Genomic DNA, 16,367 nt, shown 5'->3' on the forward strand with positions numbered 1-16,367 from the left:
CCTGATCGCGTTATTGGTTATCCTCAATGAAGGGCCCCAAAGCTAGGGGTCAATGACCTAGGGGTACTTAGGACCACCCCTCTAGATTTTGGCAGGGGTACTTTGCCCCACCCCCTAAATTTTGGCAGGGGTACATAGAACCACTCCCTTAAATTTTGGAAATTGTCAAATCTAAAATTTTGGTATGGTAGCCTAGGACTATGTTATGTGCCTCTATCAGTATTAGGGGTTTATCTTGTTCCCTTTCACGGATAAAAAAACTGCTAAAAAGTCAAATTTTTGTACCACGTGTTTTGTTTTTGGCCCATTTTATCCCCTTTGATGAGGTTCTATTACCTTATATGCTTATATGGTCGGTACATTTGTGCACCCCTTTAAAATTTTTAGGAGGGGTACATTGACCCAACCCTTCAAGTTTGGAAATTTACCAATTTAAGCATTCGGAATTATAGCACAGGGCCTTAATATATATCATGTAGGGACCCATGCCCCATAGCGTTAGTGCAAATGAGTCAGAGGTAGTTTGGCCCGGGATTGTATTTCCTATTGAAATTTTGCTTATGCTTACTCAGGGGCGGAATGCATAGAATCACTCAAGACACATAAGATCACCTTGATTCACATTAGGAGTTAGGGGGCGTATAGGACATCGTTCCCTTTGATGAGTATAAAAATATCAATTTCGAAAGTTTTTTAAAAACTTATTCTGTTATCTTTCACGAGACTTTTTCGTTATATAATTGAGTACACTTATATAACTGGTTCACTTCTTAAATTTCGGAGTCATCTTGTTCCCTTTGATGAGTATCAATGATTGATCTTGGGACCTAATTACGTTATATGATTATTTGGAGGCGTACTTAAGATCATTCCCTTAAATTTGATAAGTACTTCGTGATCCATTTCGTTCCGCCTCAGGGGTGAACATGGATACCTTACATGTGTTAATTACTACGTTATAAACATTGCAATCGTCCCGAGTTCGATTCTTGGTGCTAGTGTTAGGAAATTTTGAGTTGAACGTCCACTCGAGGCTAAGCGAAATGATGATGAGAAATGGTGAAATGAGAAAACATCATAAACTTACTTGGTTGTGGATTGAAGCAGAGACCTCACACATCAGAAATAAGTGCTGAGCCACCACCGTGCCCATTCAGTGCTAGCAGTTTTTACAATAAGTTGATGTTTCATATAGAAAGATAGAAGGTCTGTGTTATCATCTTTTTTACTTTGTATGCAACTTTGACTTGAAGGAAACCTTCCTGACTCAGTGCTAAGCATTGGCATTAAAACGTATAAACATAACTTTATTGTTAGTTTTCTGTACTTAGAGATGAATCAGACCTTTAGGATTGTTGGTTCGAGTCTAGTTGTGTTCGCTATAACAACAATGAATCAGTAACAATGGTCACGCGGTTTTTCAGTTTCGACAACACTATCAGAATGAATCGATTCATTTAGTCAGAGCAGTTTCGTGACGAAAACTGATTTTTGTTTCGTACACAAAAAAAAAAAAAATTCTGAAACAGAATTTTGTTTTGTAGACAAAACTTTGCTGAAAGAGAATTTTGTTTCGTGCACAAAATATTTTCTGAAACAATTTTATTTCGTACACAAAAAAAAATTTGTGAAACAGAATTTTCTTTTGTACACAAAACTTTTCTGAAAGAGAATTTTGTTTCGTGCACAATTTTTTTCTGAAAGAGAATTTTGTTTCGTACACAAAAGTTTTTCTGAAACAGAAGTTTGTTTTGTACACAAAACTTTTTATTTCGTACACGACAAAGTTCTGAAACAAAAATTTAGTTTGATTTTTTTCCTGCAAAATATTGATTTCAGAAAGTTTGTTTTACCGGTAAACTGATACAGAAAAAGAAATTGAAATCGCGGTACAGAAAAAGAACTCGATTTTAGGATGTGAAAGAAAATACAGAATTACTTTTTTCTTCATGTTTCTGTACATTTATTTTTTAGCATGTGAAATAGAAGAACAGAATTTCTTTTTTCGACATCTTTGTATACATTTATTTTTCTTCAAGGAAACACGTGTCTATAACGGGTACAAATTCTGTAAAGAGAAAATAAAACACATGAATATACGCGATAATATTTATTTGTTTCCTGTGAAAGAAGAAAAACATTAACATTTAACAAGAACATAACATCAGACATTATATAATCAGAAGGTACACCAAGATAGTGACGTGAGAAAAAGAAAAGCAAATGTGACGTACCTGAATTCGTTTTCTCCACTGGTTTCTGCAAGATGATGTCATCTTCTGCACCTGAGTTTGTTTCCGCTGTAGCATCAGAAGGAACTCGTGTATCATTGAAGCATGTCTCGTGTTACGGTTGACTCTTTGCCCGTCTTTGGGAGATGATGTTGTGGGATTAGGGAAAATATGGCTGTTATTCTGTTTTGGCTTTTTTATACCCATAGGGCAATGTTTTGTATGTATCTGGTATTAATCGGCGTTTCTTATAATTGAAACTGTACTCCTTTCCTTCAGGTTTCTTAACAAGATGATGACCCTGGGTTCTGTAAATTTTGTGTGGCGTACTAAAGGAGATTTTTTCACTGGAGTGATTAACGATCATTTGCTCCAAACTATTGAAATTTAACTTTTGGTTTGCTGTATAATTGAGTGTGAATCCACAAATTTTGCATACATAACTCGTTGATTTCGTGTCGGGGTCGTAGATTTCTAAAACCACCAGACACGAATTTCTTAATGTATGCTTTTGGTCCAATTGATTCCAGTTCATTTGACATTGAACCAAGAAATACTTCTGGTTCTATTGTGGGCTTTGATGATCGTTGTGTGAATATCACAGAATCAGTATCGAAATATAGTATTCTTTCTTGCAGCTTGACACGTCGTAAATGCTCCAAGGACAACATTAGCATTGTGATTTTGTACTGGAACATCATTTTCATACTGCCAATAAAGGTATAAGAACGAATCATTGACAGGTAAAATTTGGTTGATTTGTATATCTGAAGCAGTTAATTTCTCATACTGTTCTTTGGGGTCATTAATGATGATCGTTTGGCTGAAATTGTCTGTTATAGCGAGTTGTCCTCAGAAGGCATTCAAACAGAGCTTTGCAAGACTACGACGAGCTGAATTTGTCATTATATTTGCTGCATCTAAAGTTATGCCTTCACGTTGTTGTACCATTTGAGTGTACTGCTGCTTTTCTTCTTCGGTGACGCAATTGGCCGGCCATCCAGAAGCTTTCAGCTTAGATTTCAAAAATATGTTAATGTATGTGCTGAATAATCCGCCGGTCTTGGTTTCTGGATCATATACGGTGATGTCGTAATCCCAAATCTCGTAGATTTCAATTACTTGATACCCAAGTTCAATGGCTTTTTGAATTTCATAGGACACCCACGTTCCTGTTAGACTTCGTTCACTGTCGAAATGTGTACATTCAGAATCTTGATTTAATGCTGAGACACAAGAAGCACAAAGTGGAAACAACAACTTCTTATTTGAGCGAAATGGCAGTACTGGATGAAGGACATTTCTGCTACGCAAAATCTTTAACTTGATTAAACCGTTGACATCTTGAATGGCGGGCATTTCTGGATCTCCCTGTAGATATATTCGTGCGTGCCATATTGGATACCGTCCACATTTATTGATATATGGATACAATGAAACAATATCCAAATATTGAATTTCTTCGCCTTCATTTTCATTTGCGACGTGATACAATTGAAAGGCATTAACACGGCCACCATAGAAGCTGTCTCTTGGATTTAATGGTGTCTTATTAGTATAAGGATGTGTGGTTAAAGAAGAGGCCAATTCTGGATTGGATTTTAACACTTGATGAAATTCACATTCCCACATTTCATGTACTTTATATCCCATGGATCGTAATAATTTCATTTTAAGCTGTGTTCTCTCGTAGCGATAGTTCATAGATTCTTCGGAGTTCTCATAAATGGGCTGATTAGGCCTGTAGGGATACAGAGAGGGCAGGCATGGAACCTAAAACGTTGAAATTCATACACGTGTCCTTCTTTAGTGTCGGGATGTTTGTAGTAGCCGTCCAGATGAAAACCAGCAACAAAAACTCTTTTCCTCTTGCTGCATGTAGAATTGGATGTCCCTCTTTTTCCTCCATGTAGGCAAGCCAGTGCAAAGCAATCCGTGACTGATTATTTCTGTGACGGTATCCTCGTGCAGGAAGAATGCTAATGGTATTAGGTTTTAAGAAATTTCGTCGAAATACTAAATTGCACGCACTCACCAAAGTGATAGCTCCCAAGAGAGGATTGACGTGAGTTTCTTGTTCAAAAGTGGTCATGAAAGATATACAAGCCATAAGTACGTTGACGTACTGGACACAATATTTCACCAATTCTTCTTGGAAAATAAACGTATCGTTCTGGTGTTCGTTGTACCATGTCATGAATTTCTCTCGTTCATCCACTTTCATTTCATCTGTACCATAATAATGTATGTCCGGTAATTTTCCCACATACGCTTGATTTGCAGCAGTATTAACAAAGTCTGGAAAATATTTTTTGGTCGCTGGTAAGTGAAATGCCTTGGATAATGAAATTGAAAGGCAATTGGCATGAAATTTAAGGAGTCAATAAACGATAAGTGATTTACTTTCATGCTTAAAATTTTTGCACCAAGATCAAAGTAGGTTTCAATTCATGTTCTTCCACTAAGGATTTAAGAATAAAATGGCCATCATAACTCTTACAGTTATGTGCCAAAGATACAATAAGCTTGATGTTGGGTCTTGGTTGACGTAAATACGCAAGAAAGGCATTGATCGGATCATCTTGAAAAATATGTTCTCGCTGTCCACAAACTTCCCACGGATGATGTATATCTTCATCTTGAACACAGTTATAACATACTTGTTGGGCCACCAGTAAATTTGGTTTATGAATGAACGTGTCTATCAAAGAAAGTATCCTGTGTGACTTCGATATCATAGAAGACAATCATAGCCTTCTTGGCATGTAACACTGATGGAATTCCAGGTTTTAATTGAGTCGTATCAGGCTTCATGTAGCATTGGTGGGTAGGCATAACGTGTTTATGATACACATTACAAAATAATCTGGACAAACGAATAAATGCGTAGACATTTGGAACATTGTTCCACCATCCTGCATATTGGCTGGCCTTTATGATATGGTACAGTCAGATGATTTGTATAGCATCTTTCACCACAAAATTCACGATTACATCCTGGGCATTGTTTCTCCATGTTGGTCTTACTGTATGGCGGTTTCTGCAAACATTTCTCACACGTGGCTGAACAATTCTTGACGTGTCTATTAAGATGATCTAATTTTTTGTGGCATGCAACACGATAGTAGTTGGTAGAAAAAGCGGACGTTAATGATGTGATGATGTCATAATGAGAATTGATGCAAATTGATTGGAATTTTGTCTTCGCCGCCAGGCCCTTCATACAGAATATCCTCTCCGGAAAACCTGTTGTATATGGTAAGTTTATAATTGGTCAAGTAGCGTTGGAATTGTCGGAATTCTTCCACAGATCCCCCATGATCTAAATTCATTGAGGATCTGGACAAAAGTTCATGTACGTCAAGGAGAACAACACACTTTCTCTGGTCCTGATATTGTCTGTACAGTTTCTTGTTCGTATCCTTGTATTTCTTTAGGCCAATAGCAATCACACTCGCATAAGCCAAACATTTCTTGTAGGTGTATTTTACACTGTAATGAAATTATGACTTGAGTTTAAAAAGTTTTTTCATCATATTGTAAAACATATATATCATAAAGTTTTATTCTTAGTCAAATAACCAACATTGTTTTCTACTGTTAGAACTAGCAATTATATGTTGTAAAAATATATGTATAAGATAATACTTAATTAAGGGAAAAAGGAATTTTAAAAAAGGAATTTTGATGAACAGTAACACTTATCGTGGACTAATGAGGTTCTCCGGCAGTCATGTAGCGTGAAGATTAATTAGGAGGGCAAACAAAGCTGTTATAGAGAACCTCAAGGTCTGAATAACGAAAATTATATCATATAAAAAGGTAAGGGAGAGATCCAGTCATCACTCACGAATCAACCAGTAACTCACCTTGTAATTATTCAAGTCTTAATCCAACAATAGCTGGACAACATGGGTGGACAATCACTATTCTTACAGTAAGATGTATTTTTCATTTTGTATATCAAAGGTTGTCATTTGTATAGGCTCCAAGCTCAGCGAATTGGTTTCCTGAGTAAAAAGAGAAAACTATTTTGTATCCTTAGTCTTTTAGTTCATGAAAATAAAGCCTTGCTTGTTACAGAAAAAAAAGAAATATTAATCTGTTGATAGACATTATCCTTTAAATAATTTAATATCTGACAGGCAGAGATACTTGACTGCCGAGGATAAATACTCGAAAACCCTAACCCCCTCACTATTTAAACACGTAAAATGCCATTCTTGCGTTTTAGTAATTCCTCGTTTGATAAAAGACCTTAACGCACCAATCCAAATCCACGAGGCACATCCACATGATAAAAATGTAAAATGAACGATTCGTTCACGAGAAAACTATCGTTACTTTGAAGGATGTGATCAAAGGAAGCCCATTAAGTTTCCAGTGTCAGATTACTTGCACGCCTAAAAGATAAATAAAACGGCTTGTTCTTTTCATCATGAGATAAAATCGATAATCCAACCATCGATGATTCGCCGACATTTTCCAATAAGTAATCCAACGTCTGTTGAAAGGAGGCCTGAACCCACTTAACAATATCACTGTCACTGGTCGGAGCATTTATTTGTATTTCAAGCATTGGTCCTTCAAGATTAAAACGCCGATAATGTCTATTAATTTCTCGCAAGACAGTAAACCCAGAAGTAGCCATATTCAAACAGGAAAAGGTAACGTAAAACAGAAAAAGGGATAGGCAAAGAAAACAAATATCTAAAAGGAGAGAGAGAAAAAACAAAAAATTAAATTTAATTCCCAAATGAGAGATCTCTAACACGTTTAACGGTATCAAAATGACTACACAATTAATCCTAAAAGAATTATCATATCTCAAATAGTTCTACTGTTAAAAATTTTTATTGTCGTCATACTGGAAATCAAACCCGGGACCAACATCAACATGTAACTGACCTACGATTCTGTAGTGATAAAAAAATAAATGAAATTGTTTTCTAACTGCACTGAGAGAATCATTGTAGTAAGCATTTTTCTCCTCACACTGAACTTTGAAGCGTATGACGAACATGAAACGGAAACAAAATCTCATGCGTCTGCTTTTTCGAGTTAAGCTGTTGAACAAGAAAGACTTGGGTTCAATTCACGGCGAGAGATTTGATCCCACTTTAAACTGTAGTTCCACGTCTCACTGTTAAACTTTTTCGGGAAACTAATTCGTGCGTAGTTTTTGAAAACTAAAATTTTGAAATTTTGAAATTACGTTAATGGTAACTTTCAGAGACTGAGCTTCCTCATAGGTAAGTGGTTAGCATACGCGGTTCAACACCCAGTATGCGCTCAGATTCAACATTAAACTGTATTCCTAGCCCCACTACTTGAAGGAACGCTAAACCAAAACCAACAAACCATGTCATTTCTCGTGCTTAGTTTTAGAGAACACGATACTTCTAATGTGTGAATCCCTACTTCGACCCCCGGCCAAGTAAGCATGAGTTTATTCGAAGTGCTCTCACTAATTCGTTTATGATTTTTCATTTTTCCTCATAGCCTAATATTTCATGCTAAAAGTAAAACAGTGATAACAATTTTATCCTCATGCGTAATACGGTTTAAAAGCACTCCATTGGTATTGAGTATAAACGTGTCTAAGGATAGAATCTCGATAAACTTACCTCAAATCCAATGAACGGAGTAAAGTTACGCTGTCACTAGAGGAACACCTTCGTTCATTCATTATCTTCGTGGAAATAAGACTTGAAAATGAAATTCAGAATTTTATTTAGGTCAAAAAAGAGTTCAACTATAAAGTGACGTCATCATCAACAAATCAGAAACGAGAAAATTCATAAATTACATCACGGAGAACCAATGAAAACAGAGCTTTAATTGTGTATCATGAGCCGAAACAACATGTAACAATCGATCGTGACATAATTCACGTTTTCTCCTGACACATCAATAGTTACAACATCTAGTATCGCAATTCTGATCATGACAGCATCCCGTAAACAAAAAATATGCTTTCGTTAATTTATTATGACATTGAAATTAATACATCTAAAGTGATTTATTTTCCTTAAACTTGATGTAAAAATGTAACACTCATAGATATGTTATGAAACTGTTTTTGACATAAATGTAAAGATGAGTATAAAAGTCCGTCAGCTAAGAAAAAATGGTGATGTAGTAAAAGCAGATTCTGCAATTTCACAACAACAAACTCCTATGCGTAACAAGAAACAGAAGTGTGTAATGTAACATAACCTGCTCATTGTTGATTCACATGTAAAACTGCTCGAACCGAAACCTAAAACTTCTGAATGGAAAACGGTGGTTCAGTGGTAGAGCGCTTACCTCTGATGTGTGAAGTCCTTGGTTCAACCGCAAGCATGTAAGTTTGTGATGTTTTTTTTTCATTTTACGATTTCTCATCATCATCGACTCCCTTAGCCTCGAGGAGACGTTCAACTCAAAATTTCCTAACACTAGCACCAAGAATCGAACTCGGGACGATTGCAATGTTTATAACGTAGTAATCAACACATGTAAGGTATCCATGTTCACCTCTGAGGCGGAACGAAATGGATCACGAAATACTTATCAAAGTTAAGGGAATGATCTTAAGTACGCCTCCAAATAATCATATAACGCAATAAGGTCCCAAGATCAATCATTGATACTCATCAAAGGAAACAAGATGACTCCGAAATTTAAGAAGTGAACCATTGTACTCAATTATATTAAAAAAACTTCCGAAATTGATATTTTTATACTCATCAAAGGGAACGAGGTCCTATACGCCCCCTAACTCCTAATGTGAATCAAGGTGATCTTATGTGTCTTGAGTGATTCTATGCATTTCCTGGCCCCTGAGTAAGCGTAAGCAAAATTTCAATAGGTAATGCAATCCCGGGCCAAACTACCTCTGACTCATTCGCACTAACGCTATGGGGCATGAGTCCCTACATTATATATATATTAAGGTCCTGTGCTATAATACCGAATGCCTAAATTGATAAATTTCCAAACTTGAAGGGGTGAATCAATGTACCCCTCCCAAAAATTTTAAAGGGGTGCACAAATGTACCTATGTCTTATGATAGGAAATGGACCCCTATACGTGACCATATAACCATATAAGGAAATAGGACCTCATCAAAGGGAATAAAATGGGTCTAAAACAAAATACGTGGTACAAAGTATTGCTTACGCTTATATTTTGGCAATTTTTCACCCCTAAAAGAGAACGAGGTGGACCACCCAAATTTATAATGATCTATATTATGGTCCTATACTATTATGCCAAATGTTTAAATTGGACAATTTCCAAAATTTAAGGGGGGGCCAAGGTACCCCTCCCAAAATTTTAAAGGGATGCATCAACATTCCCATGTCCTATGAAAGGGAATGGACCCCTGTATACGCCCATATAACCATATAGGGTAATAAAACCTCATCAAAGGGGATGCATTAGGTCGAAAACCCCCAAAATTTGACTTTATGGCAATTTTTACTCATGAAAGGGAACAAGATAACCCCCAATACTGATAGAAATACATAACATGGTCCTAGGCTACCATACCAAATTTTTAGATTTTGTAATTTCCAAAATTTAAGGGTGATGGTCCTATATACCCCTGCCAAAATTTAGGGGTGGGGCAAAGTACCCTGCCAAAATCTAGAGGGGGTGGTCCTAAGTACCCCTAGGTCATTAGGTCATAATCCCTGGATTTGGGGCCGCTCATTGAGGATATCAAAAACGCGATCAGGTCATTCCATTACTACTGTAAGTTTCGTTATGTCCACGATCCTTAGTAATTTAAATACACTTTAATTAAACATTTACTCAGCTTACCATTTGAAATTTGTATTCCAAAGCGCTTAAATTTTATATCATGCAAATATCGGGAAGGGATATTGTTTGACGTACTCTGTAATACTGAAAGTTTAACAGAATTGCCAACTAAACATAAAGTTACATTTTTTCGAAGGGCACTACGTCAAGTTATTACATATTTCAAATCTACATGTTGAACAAAAACTTACAATGTTGCATTTATTATTCAATGTTTCAAACTAAGACACAGCAGTATCACAAACATCGAAATTTTAGTGGCCTTTATAGCAGTAATTTTAGTGGCCTCTTAGTGCTTTTCTGTCTAATACTTTGATAATGGTACGAGGATTTCGAATGAATACGAACAAAGTTGCGAGGGATTGAAAATTTAACTTTTTGAAAAGCCTTAATTTCGAAAAACTGCTTATAAGTTAGATAAAGATCTCATCCAATTGCATGGATTGTTTTCAATAAATCCGAAGATTACAATGCTGTTTACAACAAGTGCGAGCGCCTTCCGGAAACTTTTGACCGGCTATATACATTATGAGTCATGCAACACTCAGGCTTTATTGACCCATTATATTATCTATATATAAACGCATACACACACACGCGCCTGTATTTACACACATACACACACAGAAAGGGATGGAGAGAAAGTGATTACAGTGTTAACGTTAGAGCTCCACATGGAAAATTTGAAGCCGGTGTTAAAGATAAACTGTTTCATAGAGTTTATATACATAGGCAAAAAAAAAAAGTCTCTTGGAATCAACCATATTGACACCCATGTATACAAACAAAGTCTATACACAAAGTAAACCTGGGGAGAATATTGAGGTGGCACTTTAGAAGGAAATTGCGAAATTACGGGACATTTTGGAAGATCTAAAGGCAGAATTTTGTCGGCAACGAAAAATGAGAAATGGATCTTGTTCCCGGAAAACGAAGACACTTGGTAAATTCACTTATTCGTACTGACTAACGTATTTAAGTCCAGTGGCGTATTTTTTAGGTTACCGAGCGTACTGGCGATAGCCCTAGAATATTACAATGTAATTATATTATAAACTAAATTATATTGATAATTTTATACTTTAGTATCAACTTCCAATGATACAAGTCTCAGAGAATTGTATGTGCCGGGCACCTTCCATCACTCTGATGAGTAAGGTTACCACATATCCAATGCAAAATGTAGGTTACTTCAAGCAACAAATGAAGGTAGAAATGTACGATCGTTTTTCGATAATACTAATAAGATAAATCTTGCTAGTGAAGAGAAAATCATATATATCTACTTACTTGATAAAAAGAAAGTGTTTTGTAACGTTTTTATTTTTATTTTAAAGACTGATTAACGTGGAAACTAAACTCCAATAATAATAATAATAATAATAATAATAATAATAATAATAATAATAATAATAATAATAATAATAATAATAATAATAATAATAATAATAGTGTACAGGTGTTATAAAGATTAGTGGTAACCCAAGCTATCAAACCAGTATACGCCACTGTTTAAGTGATGTTTCACATTATGAAAATAATATTCTCTCTGGTTCAAGCAGCCTATTTCTGTAACCGCCACTGTTCTTTAAATATAACTTATTCATATAACGGTGAAGCTATTCGAACAATCCTTTTATATGTTACTAGCATCAGTTACCCGCTTTTCTGAGTTAAATTAAGAAAAAAATAGTAATATCTTCCGTTAGTCAGCCACTTTTTACTATTACTAAAGCGCTCTTTGATATCGATCATTTTCGATGATTTTTATATATCGCACTCCTCTCCCCATGTTGCGGGCCACGGCATCCGAAGTGTCATTGTTCATTTCAGCGACCCCGAAAACTATGAATTTGACACTGATATTGGTCATTTCGGTCATTTTTATATAACTCCCACTCTTCCAAGTTGCGGGACTACATGTGGAATTAAACGGTATCAGAAGCGTCACTGTTCATTTTAGCGACCCCGAATACTATGGATTCGATACTAATATCGGTCATTTTCGATCATGTTTAAATGCTTCTTCCCTACCCCCACCTTTAAGTTACACTGTCAAAGTGATATGACAAGAACCATCTCAAGTTTAAACTTCATCTAAGTTGCAAATTTGATCGAGATCATTCCTATGGTTCAAGAGTTATAAAGTTTTATTTATTTTTATATATCTCCCTCCTATCTCCCTCCCCTAAATTCTATCGTCAAAGTGAAATGATAAAAAAATATCTCAGGCCCGAAACTCATCTATGTTAAAAATATGATCAAGATTGATCATTTGGTTCAAGAGTTATTACGTTTTATTTATTTTTTAACTCCTTCCTCCCCTCTCCTAAGTTTTATCGTCAAAATGAATAGATAAATACCATCCCAGGTCCTAACCTCATCTATGTTGAAAATTTGATCGAGATCGGTCGGGTGGTTCAAGTCACAAAGACAGTCACTTTCATTTTTATTTTTTACATATATATCTCCCCCTCCCCCAAACCTACGTTGCACCGTCAAAGTTAAATTACAAAACTTATCTCAGGCCTAAACGTCATCTATGTTGAAAATTTGATCAAGATTTTTGGGTGATTCAAGAGTTAAGTTTTATTTATTCTTATATATAAATCTCCCCCTCCCTTCCACCTCCCCTAGGTTCTACCGTTAAAATGAAAATATAAAAAAAATAAACTTTCCAGGCCCGAACATCATCTATGTTGAAAATTTGATGGAGATCGGTCGGGTGGTTCAAGAGTTATTAAGTTTTATTTATTTTTATAGATTTCTCCCCTCTCCTCTCCTCCCCTCCCCGAAGTTCTACCGTAAAAGTGACATGATAAAAACCACCCCAGTTCCGAACCTCATCTATGTTGACAATTTGGTTAAGATCGGTCGGATTGTTTAAATGTGATGAAGTCACAAAGACAGTCGCTTTTATTTTTATTTTTTTAAACATATATCTCCCCCCTCTTGCTCCCCTACGTTGGACCGTAAAAGTGAAATGACAAAAACGTCCCAGGCTCGAACCTTATCAATGTTGAAAGTTTGATTGAGATCGGTCTGATGGTTCGAAAGTTATTAAGTTTATTCATTTCTATATATTTCCCTTCCTCCTCTCCCCCTCCTCTAAGATTTACAGTCAAAGTGAAATGACAAAAACTTCCCAGGTTTGAACCTCATCTATGTTGAAAATTTGATTCAGATCGATCGAGTGGTTTAAGAGTTATTAATTCACGAACATAGTCACTTTTACTTATATATATATATATATTGCTCCGTCAAAGTGAATAACTAAAATCATTCCCAGGCCAGGACTGCATCTACGTCAAATATTTGATCGAGATCAGTCGGGCGGTTCAAGAGATTAAGAGTCACAAACATAGTCATTTTCAATTTTATAATATAGATGAGTGGATTCCATACTTTTCCCACCTCACACGTGAACAATTTCCTGTGTTATTTCTAGACATGAGTGCTACTGCACTTGTGTTCAAGGTTAGCTTTTGTTAGATAATATAGTATACTCGTATCAAATGACTTAGCAATGTGATATTCTATTGAGTACCGTATCTTCAAAATGTTCCCCATCATGCTTAGGCCTAGACGTATTGATGACGTAATTGTTGTTGAAGATAAATGGCCGCTTGGTACATGTATTGACTTTTGATACGACAGAGAAACATTGACTAGCAATGGCCTTGTTACCATTTGCCTTTTGTGTGAGCTCTAGTGAGTGAATAAGTGTATTTTTCCAAGACCGTCTAAATCACATCTGCTAGTTTGTTTTCTTGCAGGTAAACATTTACGTTTATTTATTTAAAGTAGAAAATATATTTCACAAGAAAAATAACGGACTTTGATATTGCATAATCCGTAAATTCTACTTACTGATAATTTGCACTGCACTTATCTGAACTTTTTGTCGCGCCTGAATCTTTGACCTGTTGTACATTATAGGCTAAAACCGTTAAAAATAAATTATTTACACTTAGCTTTTGTTTTCAGTTTGCTCCCAATCAACATGTAATAACAAAAATATTAATGCTCAAATCTAAGTATGGTTACGGATTTTGTCTTAATAAACAGCAAAGCATGTTCATGTTCATTATTATCTCTATCCATTTTGAAAGAATTAAATCGAAACAAAACAGCTTAAGTGGTAATTAAATCGTGACAATCGTTTTAGAGTGTCAAATTTCCAGCATGCTAGACATCTATTAGCCGCCGCGAATTATTTCTTAAATTCCGCCATTGCAAGTGATAGCGGAGATAGAAACGTCTATTACCGTCATTCCAGATGTCTATTAGCGTAATTGTAGATGTCTATTAGTGTCATTGACATATTTTAGCGTCATTGCAGGTGTCTATTAGCATCATTGACATCTCATCTATTAGTAATTGCAGGTGTGAATTTTTCTATATATATATACAAATACCCAAAACTATATGAACTTAAGAAGTTAGCGCTCTATCACTGAGCTCCCTACCCTATCATGTACTTGAATATTCTATTTGACCCACAAAACACACGGAAGTCCACGTCATTTTTAGGCACAAGGAATGCGCGTTGGACGTCCATTGTAAATCAATATGCAACTTTATGTGTACCCATACAACGTTGATAAAACTTTCATATTAAGTTATTCCTATATGGACATTTCATATATGTGTCATATTGACTTTTATGGACATTAAATAAGCGGATCAATAGTTTCCACAATGCGTTTGTTTACTTTGGTTGGTGAACAACGGGTTGTCCTTGCGTTATATTCAAGAAGGCATAGAGAATCTCAAAATCTCAATGATATTTAATTCCATTTTCAAACAGCTAATAAGTGAAGAATAAGTAATTAATTTATCGTTCATTAATATCTTTTCATATAATTAGATTTTTACGAAAAATTTCAAACAGACCTTTCCCTGAATCTATTGAGAGTAGATTATACATTCCCACATAATAATGTTGTTCAGAGTAGCTGTCACGTACTCGTACTTCCCAAACATTTTTGCTATTTTCCCTTAAACACACTGGATACGTTCTTGAATTAAATCAGGTAGTAAAATAGGTGATACTGCAATCAGAAGTTCTTGTTTGGTGATGTAATGTTGCAGGTAGTATAGTTCCAATAACCTTGTATCAACAGCGCTTCTTTCGGCACGCGTGATAGCAACAGCAACTTCGAAACCTGTTGGAAATACAAATCGAGAATAGTGGTTCGGACTTGTCGTTACATAAAGACATAAAATAAAATCACTTCATCGCGAACTGAGTGTTTGAAAAGTAGTGGTAATTATTTAATGTTATCGTATTTGTAAATTTAGCTACGATGGCGAAAGTTCGTTCATCGCAGTAGCAGGTTGAGAGAAGTCTCATCGGCTATATATATATTAAGAAAATTAAATTTTATAGCTGCAAGTTAAGGAGAGGAAGCTTACCTAATTTACTTATTCCTGTGCAGTGTTCGAAGTGGAAAAAGAGCAGAGGCGATATGTTTTATTACGATTTTGACTCGCCATACCGGCTATCTAAATGCGGAATACAGTTAGGGTATGTTGCCTGAAAGATTACATTTCCATTTACATAATAATTGAAAACCATTGGAGAGCTTCTTTATAGTTACGGGAGGGACATGGAGAGACTTTGATTCCTTCCAACAACTTTTTGAAGAAAATATAAAAAAAATATCCCCTTATTTTTATTATAGAGAATTATACACAAAAATGCTTAAAATGCGAATTTTTATATTAATAATTTCCTGCGGGAAAACTCCCGGACTCCCTCACTCGACTGAGAGGTAATCCAAACCCCCAAAAGATCCGACCCCCAAAGAGACAACCCCTAAATTCGCCTATACTCAAAACACGTTTATATGAATTAAGGCAAGACGATACACATAAGTAAGAAAGTAAGTATTCAATACGGCACATCAAAATATAAACTAGATTAATTTATTTGAAGACACATTTTAAAAACATGAGGTAGGAAAATGATAACAACAATGTCGGTGTTGTCAACTTAGAAATTAGTTCTACATACAAAATAAAGTATTTTTTACGTGCAAAGCTATTCGTCACTTACTGTGTATAAAATGGATTTATTAAAGGTATTTAGCATCTACTTTCCAGTGACGGTATGTTTTAATCATTGTTAAACCAGAAACGATATGCTTTCATCACTGAAAAACCAGAGGCGGTATAGCATACCACCGCCTACTGTCTCACTTCGACCACTATTCCTGTGTATATATATATCTTTCTGAAGCTTTCATCCCTTAGCTTGTAGCGAAAAAAATAACTTGTGACTGATGTGACATCCTTCAAGTGACGTGAAGTGATGTCATCTG

The 16,367-nt window shown here is 35.6% G+C and overlaps 3 protein-coding genes across 3 annotated transcripts in view; 1 reads left to right on the forward strand and 2 right to left on the reverse strand.

Moving 5' to 3' along the window:
• The window catches only part of LOC145660508 (glutathione S-transferase-like), a 53,695-nt gene that overhangs the window by 28,908 nt on the left and 8,420 nt on the right, over positions 1-16,367 (reverse strand). The window lies entirely within an intron of this gene.
• Positions 1,796-5,713, reverse strand: LOC145667519 (uncharacterized). The gene is made up of 2 exons (XM_081734995.1): positions 2,235-5,713; positions 1,796-2,068 (listed from the first exon to the last, which is right to left on the reverse strand). Exon 1 carries the CDS (start codon positions 3,933-3,935, stop codon positions 3,084-3,086), a length of 852 nt encoding a protein of 283 aa, XP_081591121.1. The 5' UTR covers positions 3,936-5,713; the 3' UTR covers positions 1,796-2,068; positions 2,235-3,083.
• Positions 13,641-16,367, forward strand: part of LOC145660500 (cytochrome P450 3A29-like) — a 49,738-nt gene continuing 47,011 nt past the window's right edge. Inside the window, exon 1 of the mRNA XM_081725631.1 lies at positions 13,641-13,817. The gene's annotated coding sequence lies outside the window, so the exon portion shown is untranslated. The remainder of the gene's footprint in view (positions 13,818-16,367) is intronic.

The sequence above is a fragment of the Thermobia domestica genome, chromosome 1, assembly GCF_964235325.1.
Source record: "Thermobia domestica chromosome 1, izTheDome1.hap1.1, whole genome shotgun sequence".
Taxonomy (NCBI): Eukaryota; Metazoa; Arthropoda; class Insecta; order Zygentoma; family Lepismatidae; genus Thermobia; species Thermobia domestica.